Genomic DNA, 14,900 nt, shown 5'->3' on the forward strand with positions numbered 1-14,900 from the left:
AGTACACATTTTCTTTTTTTTATAGTAAATCAGATTTCAATTTCCTACCAAAAGTACAATATGTGTGTAAAAATATGTCGGAATCCTTCAGGTTTTGGTTTTTATTATACAATTCGCACATTCTTCTGATTGGATCCCTGACACCAGCATTTGTGCGCGTCCGGCTAATATGGAATAAGTCGTTAAGCCTCGTCGTTCTGGGTGGTATTTTAAAGTTTATTAGATTGAGTAAGCCAGGACAGTCGATAAAGTTGTTACAGATTTTGTACAAGGTCGTTAGGTTAAGGTAAGTTCGCCGGTTAGTAAGAGTGAAGACGTTATATTTCGAGAGCATATTTGTGAGCATATATTGAGTCCAACGTTTTGTTTTTTTAGTATGGCTAGGTCTTCAGACACGTCCTCATGAAAATTTACGGAAATGAAGACACTATTGTTAAACGCTCAACCTTCCCAAAGGGAAATAGCAGCCATCACAGGTATTTTAAAGTCTGTGGTTAGCAGGATAAATTAAAAAATCAATCAAAACCTGCCCCTTGAAGTAGTTACAATGGGAAATGTGGCAGAAAACGAATCACTACACCTCGCACTGACCGCAACATCAGAGATGTCTGTCTCCATAACCACAAAAAGAGTGTGGCTCGTCTTACCTTTGTTGATCAACGGAGAAGATATCGAAGTCTTCCAAAGGACAGTCCAGAGGAGATTGGCTGAGGAGAACCTCATTGGTCATCGGCCAGCTAAAAAACCTCACCTCACTGTAGATATGAGGAAAAAACTACTGGAATGGGCCAACGCATACCAAAACATGACTATAGAGAACTGAAATATAGTAATTAACATTTTTGTGGTTTTCAAGCTTCAAAAAATTCCATTCGTTGGTCTCTCATCGAAACCCTTCATAAGCATCTGAAAACTACCACTTCCAACACAGACAATAAACAAATTAATCGTTAAATCAAACTTAAACCGTGACAAGCTTCACAAATATTCTAAAAACAATCCCAATGATCACGAATCTCTCCTATTCTATAAACGATACAGAAATGCTTGTAAAAAAATAACTTCCACATCCAGAAAAGATTACTATAGGAAGCAAATAGATGAAGCTGCTGATGACAATAAACAAAATTGGAATACAATCAAAGAAATATGCTCTACCGAAAAAATGACCACACACATAAATAAAATCACCATTGCAAATAAAACACTAAATGTTACTGAAAATCCAGAAAAAATCGCAAATCACTTCAACCAATTCTTCTCCACAATCGGATCAGACCTAGCAAATAATATCTTAAAAAGAAATAGAATGTCTGAAAATAATCTTGCAAATAATATCTCACTCGTTAATCTCAGATTTAAATCTTTTAAACTTACTCCAACAACAGAACAAGAAATTACTGATATCATCACGTCACTCAAAAATACACACTCTACGGGAATTGACAACATACCCACAAAACTAATCAAACATCTCAAACCAATCATCGCTAAACCTCTTGAACATATCACAAATCTAAGTTGTCAAACTGGCCTTTTCCCAAACACACTAAAACATTCAACGATTATATCTTTAAATAACCAATATCCTTGCTGAGTCCGATCTCTAAAATAATTGAAAAAACAGCAAAACGAAGGCTCTATAAGTTTCTCGAAGAAAATTTAATCCTGTCAAGTAACCAGTGCGGCTTCCGTTAAAGTCGTAGTGCTTCAGATGCAATTGCAGCTTTTACTAAATTAGTCTCTGATAATCTTGATAAAGGCCGCCAAACCCTTGCTGTTTTCTTGGATCTTGCAGATTGGAATTAAAGGTATTACCCTTAAATGGTTTGAGAGGTATCTAACAAATATGTCACAGTCAACTATCATTAACTCCGCCAAAGAGCATAGAAGTACTAGTTCACCAATCACCTTTGGTGTTCCCCAAGGCAGTGTATTAGACCCACTTCTCTTTCTAATATATATAAACACACTATGCAATTTAGATACTGGTGGCACTATACTCTCATTTGCCGATGATACAGTTATCGTGTTTGAAGATGAAAATTGGAATTAAACCATTGAAAAAGCAAACTATGGCATAAATAAAGTAAAACAATGGCTAGATGCCAACCTCCTCACTCTCAATATTGATAAAAGAATATACATGCTTTTTTCCATACGTAAGCCCAATCTCCCTCAAAACTGTCATAAACTTACCATCCATTCATGCTCACAAGATCTCACCATGCATACATCACCTCACAATAATTGCTCATGCGAGAACCTAAAAATAGCTAACGAAATCAAGTACTTAGGTTTTATTATAGATGATCAACTGCGCTGGGAGGCACATATCAATTATACTACAAAAAGACTCCGCAAATTATGCTACATTTTCAGATCTCTCAGATCTATCCTTAACCTAAAAAAAATAAAATGTGTCTACTTTGCACTCTTTCAAGCAATTGCTAGATATGGAATTGTGGGATGGAGAGGTTGTGCATCTTCAATTCTCCGTCCCTTGATTTTAACTCAAAAATTATTGCTTAGGATAATTTTCAAATGTCACCCGTCGCACCCATCAGAGCCACTTACCAAAAAAAATATAATCAAAGATATTCGTCAATTATACATTAAGACTATTCTTATATACATATGGAAAAAAAATATCATCAAAAAAACACAACAAAATATTCATACGCGTTACTCGTCACACCTAATATGGGCAATTCCTCCAACAAAAACAACATTTGCCCAGCAAAAATTTTCCTATATTGCTCCCAAGATATTCAATTCACTCAATGTAGATACCAGAAAATCGGAAACTAAACATCTTTATAAAATTATATTCTGAATTGGCTATTGGTAAAGGGAAGAAACTATTGCAAAGAATGTCTCGTGTCATTAAATTAAAATAACTGCTCTTTTATTCCATTCTATTCATATGTTTTCTAATTATTTTTATTTCTTTTTTTCTCTCTCTTATTTCTGTATATCCTAACATCTTAACATTGTAATCTAAAGAAATATGACTACCATAATACGGGCATGTGCCTAGTATGGTGGCTCTAGAAAAAAAACTGTAATCATTTAAATTTTTATGAATAAAGAAACACAAAAAAAAAACAAAAAGAATAGGAGTTACTACACACACAAATTATACTAGTCTTTCCATATCTTAAAACATAAAATGCACAACGTTATATCAGAGACTATTGTACGATAAAGCCACGAAGGTCTAATTTACTATGTGAAATATCATAGGGGCTCGTGGAAGGTAGTTTAGAAAATGCATACGTAGTTTGCAAAGAGGTTTGGTAACATGAAGGTAAGTCATCCCCTAAATTAGACAGCAGAGGTTAGGATCATCACACTTTACTATTGAAAAAAAAATAAAAGCAGCTTCAATTCAGTTAGATTTAGTCAAGCACGCAGGTCTTATCTTTAGAGTCGTCCACAACAGGGAGGATCATTACAATAGTGGGTATCAGTTTTTTCGAAAATCCTTTTCGAAATAACCTATTTTTCCAGATGAAGCGTTTTACAAGGGAGCAATTTTAACTTTCGTGCTACAGAAAAATATGAGCTTAAAATAGTGAAAATTAATTCAACGACAGGCTTGTCACACCACAGACTTAATGTGCTGTCATCTCCAGCGTTGGTGCTCATCAATGTGGAACTAAAATAAAGTTACAGAGAGAACCGATTCTCGTCGGGCGCCAGTATTTTAATTGTGTCAAATATTTTCTTACTCTGAAGAGCCAAGCGTTGTCGGGCCCTGACTGAAACAATATCGCCCTACCACCAAGTCCAGCTCCCTCCAAGTTCACAAATACCCGAACAGTTTCGGCCCATCTGTGTGACAGGAACAAGTGAGAGGCCTGCAATGCAAATATACTCATAAGTATCAACATGAAGTATATTTATAATAATAACAATATTATATTTGATTTATTTTAAATTACAATCTGATTTTTTAGAACCAATACATATGATCATACCTGTAGTGCTACTTCTTCTGCGCCATTGAACAAAAAAATTACATTATGTTTGAGACGAACTTCGGACTGCGTGAGCACCCTCACTAGCTCCATCATCACGGAACAAGCTATGGCGGCATCAGATGCACCTAAGACAACGAATTCTGTGTTTATCATGTGAAACCACAACATATTAACAGTACCTCTACACTATTAGAGAAGACCTAAACTTGTGTAGTAATTATTTAATCCTTGTTCATTGCCAGGTAAAGACCTCTTTCCAGTTCTTACTAATATTCCGATGTTTGTCCCTGCGCACCCTCTATGGCCTGAGCCACACGGCACCTGGCGCGAATACAAATTTGGCGCCCCTTGTTAAAACTAGTAGACGCCTAGGTAGGTGATCACTGTAATCAGTAATATTCGTATGATTTGAATTTTAAAATGTCTTAGGGGTTAGGAATTATCAGCGGCTTGGCGCTTGGCAATTCGGCGCCTGGAGCGGACTGCTCAAATTGCGCCCGAAAAGGACCGGCCCTGCGCTTCATAATTGCTGTGGTCTGCAAGTTAGCTTTTTTCTTTCTGCGGGTTGTTTCAAACCATCTATTTATCATGCATATCATATAGGTATGGCCTACACATTTAAATTTTAGTGCAGTAAATCTTTTAACTCTTCCTGCAACGTGTTAGTGATCTGTGAGCAATATATTGTTTTATGGTATGGAAAATTCACTGAATACATTGAATACTAAACGACAATCTTACCATCGCTTGTAGGAACAGTATCGTAATGACAGTTGAGGAGAATGCTGTGTGATGGATCGGACCCTTCTAGTTTGGCAATCACGTTCTGGATATTTTCATATATATTGGTGAACCGCGGCTTGAACTCTAAAGTGTAAGCTCCGCTACCTTTTTGAACCTGAAAATAAGATATCTTGCGAACATTGCCATTTAAAGCTATAACTGAGATAATCAAAATAATTTAAATTATCAACAAACATTTCTCTTCATCATGTTTGGATATCATCCTCTCTGAAACATCCAGATGAAAACACTCCCAGATCGGCGAGTATTGTGTAACCAAAAGCCGGCAGTTCTTCATCACCCCATCTCATCGGTTGCTAACCTGAGATTTACTTTCTCAACCATAAATGTCATTGTTTACATTGGTTACATCGGCTACTTGATTGGAGTTTTCTGTCGCACAAATAATCAACTCGGCACCGGATCAGCATCGCCTCGCCTCATTTCACTAACGTTTCCGAGGTGGGGCGATAAAGTTATGGAGTTTCATGCAAAGAATCCTGAACTGTTTTTAAAGAGATTAGTGATTTACTAAATAATAATAGTTCTATTTATTAATTTATTTGTCGTCTTGTTTTTGACTTTTGCGTTTCTCGCATCGATGAACATGTGTTCCGTAACACTTTAGCTAAATTAAGTTGAGTTTTATGGTGCCGACAAAGAGACATCTCGGTAATAATAATATACTAAAGTATTCTTTAAAGAATTCCAAACAATTCATAAAAAAGTGGGATATGAGCTTAAGATGCAGTTGATAACATTCTTGTGATTTGGCTAGAAAGATAAGCTTGCTCCCTGCCTACTGGATGTTTGCGATATACATTTTTGCAAATGAAGCAATTGGCTGATTTTATAATTTTATTTTTATTTTTTTATTAATTACTATTGTTTTAGGAAATGTTTTTTATATTGTCATTGAGATTCTCAAAGAGGATTCTGTGATTCCACCCATGGCGGCTGGTTGTGCGGAAATCTTTCGTACGCAATTTTGCGGGGGGTTGCGGTATTGCGGATGCGATATAGACTAAGACAAACAAAAACGAACGAATCGAATTGCCTTAGTGTTTTGCAAGAGGAAAATGAGTAGGAAAGGCCAAAGACTTACCCTGGTCTCGTTCTCCTTAAGCCGCTGGTTTTTTTCTCTTATCAGTTTGCATACAATTAACATTAACACTTAACACAAAACAAAAACACAGTGACATTCACTGCTGCGGGTAAAAATGTTTCACTGGACGATTGTGCTCCAAAATAATCACAGCCGAGTTCAAACATATGCGGGTTTTAATATGACACGAAATGTTCGCGGGTAAGATGCAACGATAACAACTGATAACAATACTCCTTGTCTCTGGCCCGGATCACGGAAAGGGGACAAGGGGCAAAGGGGGGTGAATGGTACACATTTAAGGCTATTCAATTTTAAAACCTAACGCGCAACTAGCGGCAGTATTGTATTCATAATAGGTTAATAATCGTTACATTGTAATTTTACATATTAAGTAAACAAAATTAAGTGAAAGTAAAAGGATGGTACACGAGGTGTTTCAAAGATGCAGCTAAGACGAAAGAGAATATTTAATGCTTGTCCCAGTCAAAATAAGAATTTTATTTTTACTATTCAACAACTGCATAAACACGTAGTTACTAACTTTTACCGAGTCAGGATTTTTAAAGAAAAGCAAATATATAAAAACCCTTAATGCAAAAAGGCAATTGGTTTCCAGAGACCATCAAAACTATGGAAAACCACAAAAACTGTGTTTAATTGTCATTTTGATGAAATATCGTGGAACCGTACCATGTAATGCCGCGACTAGGAGCACAGTCTCATCTCGTCCTCCAGAATGGTTGGCGCCCCGACTCCTGTTATTAGTGATAATGTGGCATTAGTCACTGTAGCGTACCTCGTAATGCAGCGACTGGGAGCTGTGCGCCTGCAGCTTGGCTAGCCTCAGCTCATCCTGCAGGATGGCTGGCGCCTGGACCCTATTCTGGTACGTGCCCACCACCCTCGGGCCCAGGCTGGTCAGTCTGCGCAGAGTATTCCGAGACCTCACGCCGCTGAATAACCGCTTGTTTGCCAACTGAAACATACGATTCAATAACATCAAGATCATTATCATGGGAGCCGCAGGTTGGATTCATTTCTCAACGTTTTAAAAGACAATTATTATTCTTATAGGTAAACCTCTAATTAAAATGGCTCCAATATTCGACAATTGACTACAAGTATGCTGGTCATGATTGTTAACCAGATATTTGGAAGTCTTGAAAACTCATTTCAAAGAAGGTTTCTACCAATAAAATGTTAATAATATTTGTAATAAAAAACAAATTTATCTTTTTTTATTGTAAATTATGACAAGCCACAAAGTTAATGCTTTTTACAAATAAGTAATATTTGTGGTTATATTAATATAAAACGGATTTGAAGAAAAACCGAAGAAATTGTTTTCCTGCCTATCATCGGGTGTTCCCGTACCAAGATGGTGGAAACACTAGAATTGGTAAGATTGATTTGTTTTTCTTATTAAATTAGGTAAGTATGTGGTTATTTATATATTTTTAAATCACATTGTCATAATCGCAACGGTTTCAGTGCTTACAAAAATTATAAATAACGGAAAATGGCAAGTACAGGAGGAAAGGGAGTTGTCATTGAAAAATAAAAAAAATTTACGTAGATAAAATTATACAAATTTTCATATAATAATTCTAACTGAATGTTGGATAAACCATAAATACTTGAATTTGGGAATTGCTGGATATACAACCTACTCAAGTTTGAATAACAAAAAACAAAATGATGGTGTAATTATGTACATTTAAAACGAAATAAAAGCTGGTGTTGACGAAATTATTTTTACAAATTCCAACAGTATAATAATTAAAATCGGTAAAGAAAAGGCTTTATTGGCAATCTATCGATCGAACAAGACCCATTCCTTAAATGCGTAGACGAGGAACTCTGCCTACTAAAGGACACTAAAATGTATTTCATATTGGAGATGTAAATATAAATATTCTAGAAAATGTCCAAAAGATTGCAATATCTGCAGATTTTAGCTTCTAATGGACTGGAAAGCCTAATAAATGACACTACTCGAAAAGTGGACGACAATTGCATAGACCATATTATCAGTAAAACAAAATAATTTTCTCAAATTGTTGTATTTAACTCAACTATCACCGATCATTGTACAACGCTAACGTACTACGCTTTCAATGAAATGACTCAAACTGTTGTATTTAACTCAACTATCACCGATCATTATACAACACGCTTTCAATGAAATTATTCAAATTGTTGTATTTAACTCAATTATCACCGATCATTGTACAACGCTAACGTACTACGCTTTCAATGAAATGACTCAAACTATTGTATTTAACTCAACTATCACCGATCATTACACAACTTCGCTTTCAATAAAAATAAACAAAACAAATAAAATAATGAAAAGACCGCTAAATTAACAACGAAAAATGAACAGATATCAACTGGAATGTCATTAAACACAATCTACAATGTACCGATTGGAAAAACTAAAAGTATGGGCAATACTGATAAGCATGGAATTATTTCATAGAACTCATTCCGCATACCATTCTCTCTGATACCATAAAAATTATAAGGAAAAACTCATATAAAAATTTACTCTTTAAGTCATGGATCACACAGAATTTTAAAAACTGCATAAGAAAAAGAGATGAGTTACACAAGAAACAAAAAAAATCGATACGATATACATATGTTTAGATACTACAAAAGATAATGCTGACCAAATTCTAGAATATGCCAATATTTTTTTCACAAATATAGAATCGAATTTAGTAGAGCAAGCTACGCAATCTGATGAAGCAACACAAATAAACTAACCTCCTGAGCAGGGTAAGAAGCTCGAGTTTAAGCAAATCACAACTGATGAAATAAAAAACACAATTTCTTCTCTAAAATCAATTACTACAATCCAGTCAAGCTGTACGTCAACTCTGTCGTTCGTTTTCCTTACGCATTTCAGTCTCTATGTTGCTAAGCATAATGCAGTGTTTTTATTATTATTATTAAAACAGAGACGGTGTACGGATAGTTCCCGTGAGCACTTAACAGAGACCTATATGAAAAAAACAAAAATATCTCAATAAATTCCCAGGAGAATCCTGTAGAGGTAAGAATTTTCCCATAAGAAGTCCCTCTTTGTTTTGGTTCTTTGAAGGCCCCAAGAGCGAAGAGTCCATGGAAATGGAAACTCCCCGACAGTTCCCAGAGGGTGCCATGAGAAATGAGTCCATTCCTCATTGATTCCCTGAAGGTCCCTTGAAGAAAGAGTGCACGGAGGTGGCCACAGCTACTGTGGATTTACTGATGAAGTAATTTTACTGTTTTAGTAAATTGCATAATGTTCACTAAAAATAATAGTTACCGCTTCTTGTTCAGTGACTCCTGTTGGTAGAGTGTGATCGATGAGATGGACAATGTAGAAGGCTAAGCATCCTCCCAGCAATATGAACACGGGCCACCTCCAAGAGATGGAGTGGATGCTGTGCTGACTCGTCTTCTCTGGCCGCGCCTTGTCGCCGAAGGGAATGCGTTCCTTCCCCAGTTCGTTCATAGCCACCTCCAAGCCCTGGCTGCCAAGGGACATCTCTCCTAAAAATTGTAACGATTTAATTACTTGACCTACGGCAACCTAACCTAACCTAACATCACCGTCATAACAAAATCATGTAAACTATAGTGGGTGCTCCAGAAAATGGGTAAAATACCCACAGGGAGGCCTGCAACATTTCCGGAGCCAGGAGACTGGCACCCCCAATGACGTGAGGCTGAAGGTAGTGGTGAGAGGAAGGAGATGAGGAAGAGATCAAATTAATAATTTGTGAAATAACACAAATTAATCAAATACTTGCGCACGCTCGGATTTGAACCCGCGACTTCCGGATTGTAAGTCTAGAACCTTACCCCTTCAGTCAGAGTTCAGAGGCCATCAGTCAAATTACTAACGTAACAAAACATTTTGCTAATTTAAAACTTATATACAAATAATAATACTTCCCACCTATTTTTCTCCATATTAAATATGTAGTCCTGTTGTCTTCGCTCAATCTAATTAATTCGTGAATTAACGTTCGTCATGATGATGTCCATCATACGAATAAAAAAATTAAATATCTAAAATATTTTTAAGAACTATTCGATTCATTTACAATTATTCGTTTGTTTTACTATTTCTGTTTAAGGGCTAACAAAAGATAATTTACAATAAGTTAACAAATTACAAACATATTTCAATAGGAAAATGCTGTTACTATAAATTTCAATACGTAGGTGTGGAGTTTATTTTTAGTGCACATAAATCAATAATGGATTGTACGTAAAACTAACAAATGGTTTCCCATCTTACAGGACTGATAGGGCGGAGGACAGTTAACCTGAAGCAACTAACGCAATTGCATGGGCAATGGTATGGTCTGCCAAGACCGATGCTTCCATCAGTAGACCGGTTTGGTATCTTGAATCATTGTTGCCAATTTAAGCACAAAACAGAGAGTATTGGCTCCGCATTCGCAACAGATAGTTGGAATTGAAATGACGTCATCACAGAGGGGATGGGCTGAAAAGATTTTCCAGATTCGGATAGGCGCAAAGCCACCAAGAATCGACAAAACTGCACAACTTTCAGGAATTTCTATGTTCAAAGGCATACAAAAGAAGGCTCATGAAGAAGAAGAATTTCAAAGTGATCTGAATAAATATTTTTATTATAAAATAAATTGCGTACCGTGGATTTAATGAGATATTTCCTGGTCTTTTCAAATGATCTCACCTATCTTTCTCGTGAGTAATGTCGTTCACTAATATGTGAGCCTTGCCGCACTGCTACCTACCGTAACTACTAGTCACTGGTGGAAGGAACAATTTACAAACCTCACCAACATCAATAACTTATGCTTATTTGGTTTAATTAACAATAAAAAGATATCAACGTCAAGTACATCTTTCGCACTAAACACAGTTAAAAACTTTTTAATTATTTTGAACTGGTGTCCTAACAGAGGCAGATAACAAAGATAACAAAAATCAAGAATCACCGCTGCTAAACAACCTTGCTTTCAAAAATATTGTTTTAAGTTTATAAAAAATAAAGATTTATCTTTTTTAAAATTTTGTTTAATACTCGTATGAATTACATTCCAAACTACATTGTGCCTAAGATGTCTAACAATCTACCAATTTCAATCAAAAATAATACCTTAAGTACCACTAAAGTCAAATATAATCTAAGAAAATTGCTATTGGACACAGATGATATATACTGATGCCCTACTGAGGCCCTTGTATAGCTAATTGGAATTCACAATGGAACTTAAAAATATTTAGTAAATTGTACCTACTTATGTATGCTAAATATGGATATTCTTTCGATGTGACTGTTTCAATCGTACTTGTCTGATATATAACGCTTCTACTGCAACTATGTTTTTATTTTTTCTATTCTGATAAATTAACTTAACCATGTCATTGTATGAATTGTTGTCTGTATGTACCTGCTGATAAAATGCAAAAGCAGTTTAGCAGGTTTAAATTTTAAAATAAGATGGAGAATTTAAGAGGAAGATGGGGATGTACCCAGATCTGGTTTAAGCAACCAATCGATTCTGAATCAGCGGCCGTTAGGATCTTCTCAATTTCCCTAATTCACACAGCCCGGCAACATTCCTCAAATTCTGTGGAATATTGTACGCCGTTATTTGAACCCACGACCTTTGGATTCGCAGTCGAACCACGGAGGCCGTTAGGATCTTCTCTAATATATACAGGGTATATAGGCACGTAACCGACAAACTTTAACCAGCTATTCCTTAGCATAATTTGGAGTAAAAAATCTTATGTGCACTTTGCTGTCCGGTAACGTTTTTTTTAATAAAAAAAATATTATTCATATTTTCACCACATGTCACCACTGTTGTATCCTTTGTCAAAGTTTGAAAACCCATCTGGCAATATTTTATTCGAATTCCGTTGAATAATGCACGTGTGTACCTATATTGGCGCACTTTTACAATCACAAAGAAATGGCCCAGCACCATTCGTCTCATTTTTAACTATTATTATTTAGTGTGTGCGAAAGAGCGAATACGCTTTTCGACAAACTTGCTTATAACAGCTGTTGAACACGAAAAGCAATGCCAATGACAGTGATGTAGTGTGGAAATTTTTATTTTTTTTTGTTTTTAATTGAAAAATATATATCTTCCTTTTTCAAACAGTCACACAACATTCCTCAAATCCTGCGGAATCACATTAAAATAATAATAATATAATAACTGAAAAGTAAAGTTCCATTTTTATTCATAAAACCAATGGTTGAGAAAACCATTAGTTGATAAAAAAACATGCTCTATAAAACGTAAATTATACACTTATCGTAAAATAATGCCAACCCACGTATACCTACTTACTATAATAACACATTGTGGAAGATAACAACAAGGTGTATGGGCGTACTTATGTCATTTTATATTTGATAAGGTAATCTTTATTGCCGTATTTACGACAATACTGGATTATTTTGAAACTATCTAATTCGACCTCGAGATAAGTATTTATTTTTGCATAAGATTTAATTTTTAACAATACTAACTGACATCTAACCCCAGTCGTCCTCAGCCATTTAAATTTTTTGGGAATAATAATACGAGTACACTGTAATCATCTCCATTGGGTGCAAAGGCCAAACGCCAGTAATTTTTTTTTTTTTTTTTATATAACTCCACACAGGAGGCCCTGAAAAAAATAATTTCCCTCAGGGCCTATGTCATCTTTGGGGATGCTGTGTGGAGGGTCTTTTTGTGGAGAGGAAGGAGTGAACATGGGTCTTGAAGAGTCCCATGTTGTAGGAGGGAGGAAACACAGAGGCCGGCAGTTCGTTCCACAGCCGAGCTGTTGAACTTAAGAACGAATCGTAGAAGCGACCCGTTCTCATGTGACAAGTGTCAACTGTGTACAAATGTTGGGCGCGCGTTTGGCGTGTATCCCGACTACGCACCGGTGCCGAAGGGATCAATGACGCTAGTTCCTCAGAGCATCTTCCATTGTAATACCGATAGAACAAGGACAGCATACCTACCTGACGCCTGTGCTCTAAAGATTGCAGTCCGTTTGTTAAGATTGGGGAATCTATCAAACGCACCGCCCGTTTTTGCACAGAGTCAAGGGTTTTTTTCAGGTATTTAGGGGCTCCGGACCAGAGATGGCTGCCAAATTCGACAGTAGGGCGCACTTGCGATTTGTACAGGGTCAGCAGTTGTGTATTATTAAAGTATCTGCGGGCTCTGTACAGTACGCCCAGCTTCTGAGAGGCCAACTTTACTCTGTCTTCGATGGAGCCCCCGTACCTGAGCTGGTCACTTATAGTTATACCAAGCATATCAATGGAAGGCCTGTTCGGAAGATTGCTTGCGTTGAAGGAGACAAGATTATCATTTGGATCCCTTTTAGACGTAATCAGACAGGATTGGGTCTTTGAAACATTAAATTCGACGAGATTATTTTTACTCCAGGAGGAAATACTCTCGAGATAACCGTCCATTCTCTGCTTCAAAGCCCTCCGAGCCGTCGGAGTTTGTGTGCCCTTTGGGGGTTTGTCAAACAAAAAGCTATCATGAACTGTACTGTCATCCGCGTAACAATGAATCGGTGCACATGTCAAAAGGTCATTGATGTGCAACAAAAACAAAGTCGGAGACAGAACCGATCCCTGTGGGACGCCAGCATTTATGGAGTGCGAGGAAGAGGTGAAACCGTCAGCAACCGCCTGAATCGACCTATCCCTTAAAAAGTCAGCAATCCACGTACACGGGGATGCGGGAAGTCCGTAAGAATGCAATTTGTTGACAAGTCCTCGGTGCCAGACCCGGTCAAAGGCCTTGGATATGTCTAGTGCGACCGTTTGGGTCTCACCGTGACGTTCCAGGCACCGTCCCCAAACATGCGTCACATACGCGAGAAGATCACCGCACGAGCGGTTCCGCCGGAATCCGTATTGACGGTCGTTGATAATTTTGTTCTTCTCGAGGTATGTGAGCAGTTTGTCGTTGATCACACGTTCCATCACTTTGGACAGAACTGATGTGATCGCTATGGGGCGGTAGTTGGCCGGGTTGGAGCGGTCACCTTTCTTGGGAATAGGGTGAATGACCGCTTTTTTCCAACCAGAGGGCACAGTGCCACACTTCAGGGACATTTTGAAGAGCTTTGTCAAAACTGGAACTATTTCCGCAGCACACCTCTGCAATACCAGGGCAGGTATTCCATCAGGTCCACTAGCTTTGTTAACATCGAGCCCCCGTATGACGTGGAGTACATCCCGATGCCGGATCCTCAGCTTTTTCATATAGAAGCCGCAGTTAGGAACCGACGGCGGAACAGCACCTCCGTCGTCGAGGGTCGAGTTTTCCGCAAACATTTTCCCCAATAGGTTTGCCTTTTCGGTGGCGGTGTTTGCTAGTGAGCCGTCAGGTCTGGTAAGAGGTGGCAAACTGGGTTTGCAAAAATTTTGACCTATTGAGCCCGCAAGCGACCAGAATGCTCTGCTGCCATGCGGGCAGGCAGCCAGCTTTTTGCTGATCTGCAGGTCGTGTTCGAATTTTGACCTATTAATGATTCTCTTGCATTCCTTCGCCGATTTGTTGTATGCTGATCTGCTTTCGGGCGTTCGAGATGTGTTGTAGGCTCGGTAAGCCGCGTTTTTTCGTTGAACTGCTTCGGAGCATTGTCGACTGAACCACGGCTTTGAGCCCACACCAGTTTCTTTAGTAGTCGATTGTATGAAGCCATCCATCGCCAATTTGATGACTTCACCAATCTCCTGGGCACATCTTGAAGGGTCCGAAGTCAGAAAACAAACAGCTGACCACGGAAAAACGTTGAAATGGGCCCGCATACCGAACCAATCTGCTGACCTATAGTGCCACACTTTTCTCCTCAGCCTCTCATTGGTTGGTCTGAGGCTAACGGGGATTGATGTCGTTACTAGGCAGTGGTCAGATGATCCCAGAGGCGCTGTGACGTCAATCTTATAACCGTGTGGCACAGTAGTTAAGAATAGGTCTAACAGATTGGAGCGG

General features: G+C 37.8%; 1 protein-coding gene across 1 annotated transcript in view; it reads right to left on the minus strand.

Annotated features, from left to right (window-relative positions):
• LOC149413459 (endoplasmic reticulum metallopeptidase 1-like) overlaps positions 1-10,658 on the minus strand; it is a 39,332-nt gene extending 28,674 nt beyond the window's left edge. Inside the window, exons 1-6 of the mRNA XM_089644559.1 lie at positions 10,553-10,658; positions 9,194-9,420; positions 6,674-6,853; positions 4,728-4,884; positions 3,984-4,111; positions 3,735-3,863 (exon numbers count right to left, since the gene is read on the minus strand). Coding sequence (XP_089500685.1) covers positions 3,735-3,863; positions 3,984-4,111; positions 4,728-4,884; positions 6,674-6,853; positions 9,194-9,415 — 816 coding nt within the window. The 5' untranslated portion in view covers positions 9,416-9,420; positions 10,553-10,658. The remainder of the gene's footprint in view (positions 1-3,734; positions 3,864-3,983; positions 4,112-4,727; positions 4,885-6,673; positions 6,854-9,193; positions 9,421-10,552) is intronic.
• Between the last annotated feature and the right edge of the window lie 4,242 nt (positions 10,659-14,900).

The sequence above is a fragment of the Hesperophylax consimilis genome, chromosome 21 (assembly GCF_061612785.1).
Source record: "Hesperophylax consimilis isolate HC1 chromosome 21, BYU_Hcon_1.0, whole genome shotgun sequence".
Taxonomy (NCBI): Eukaryota; Metazoa; Arthropoda; class Insecta; order Trichoptera; family Limnephilidae; genus Hesperophylax; species Hesperophylax consimilis.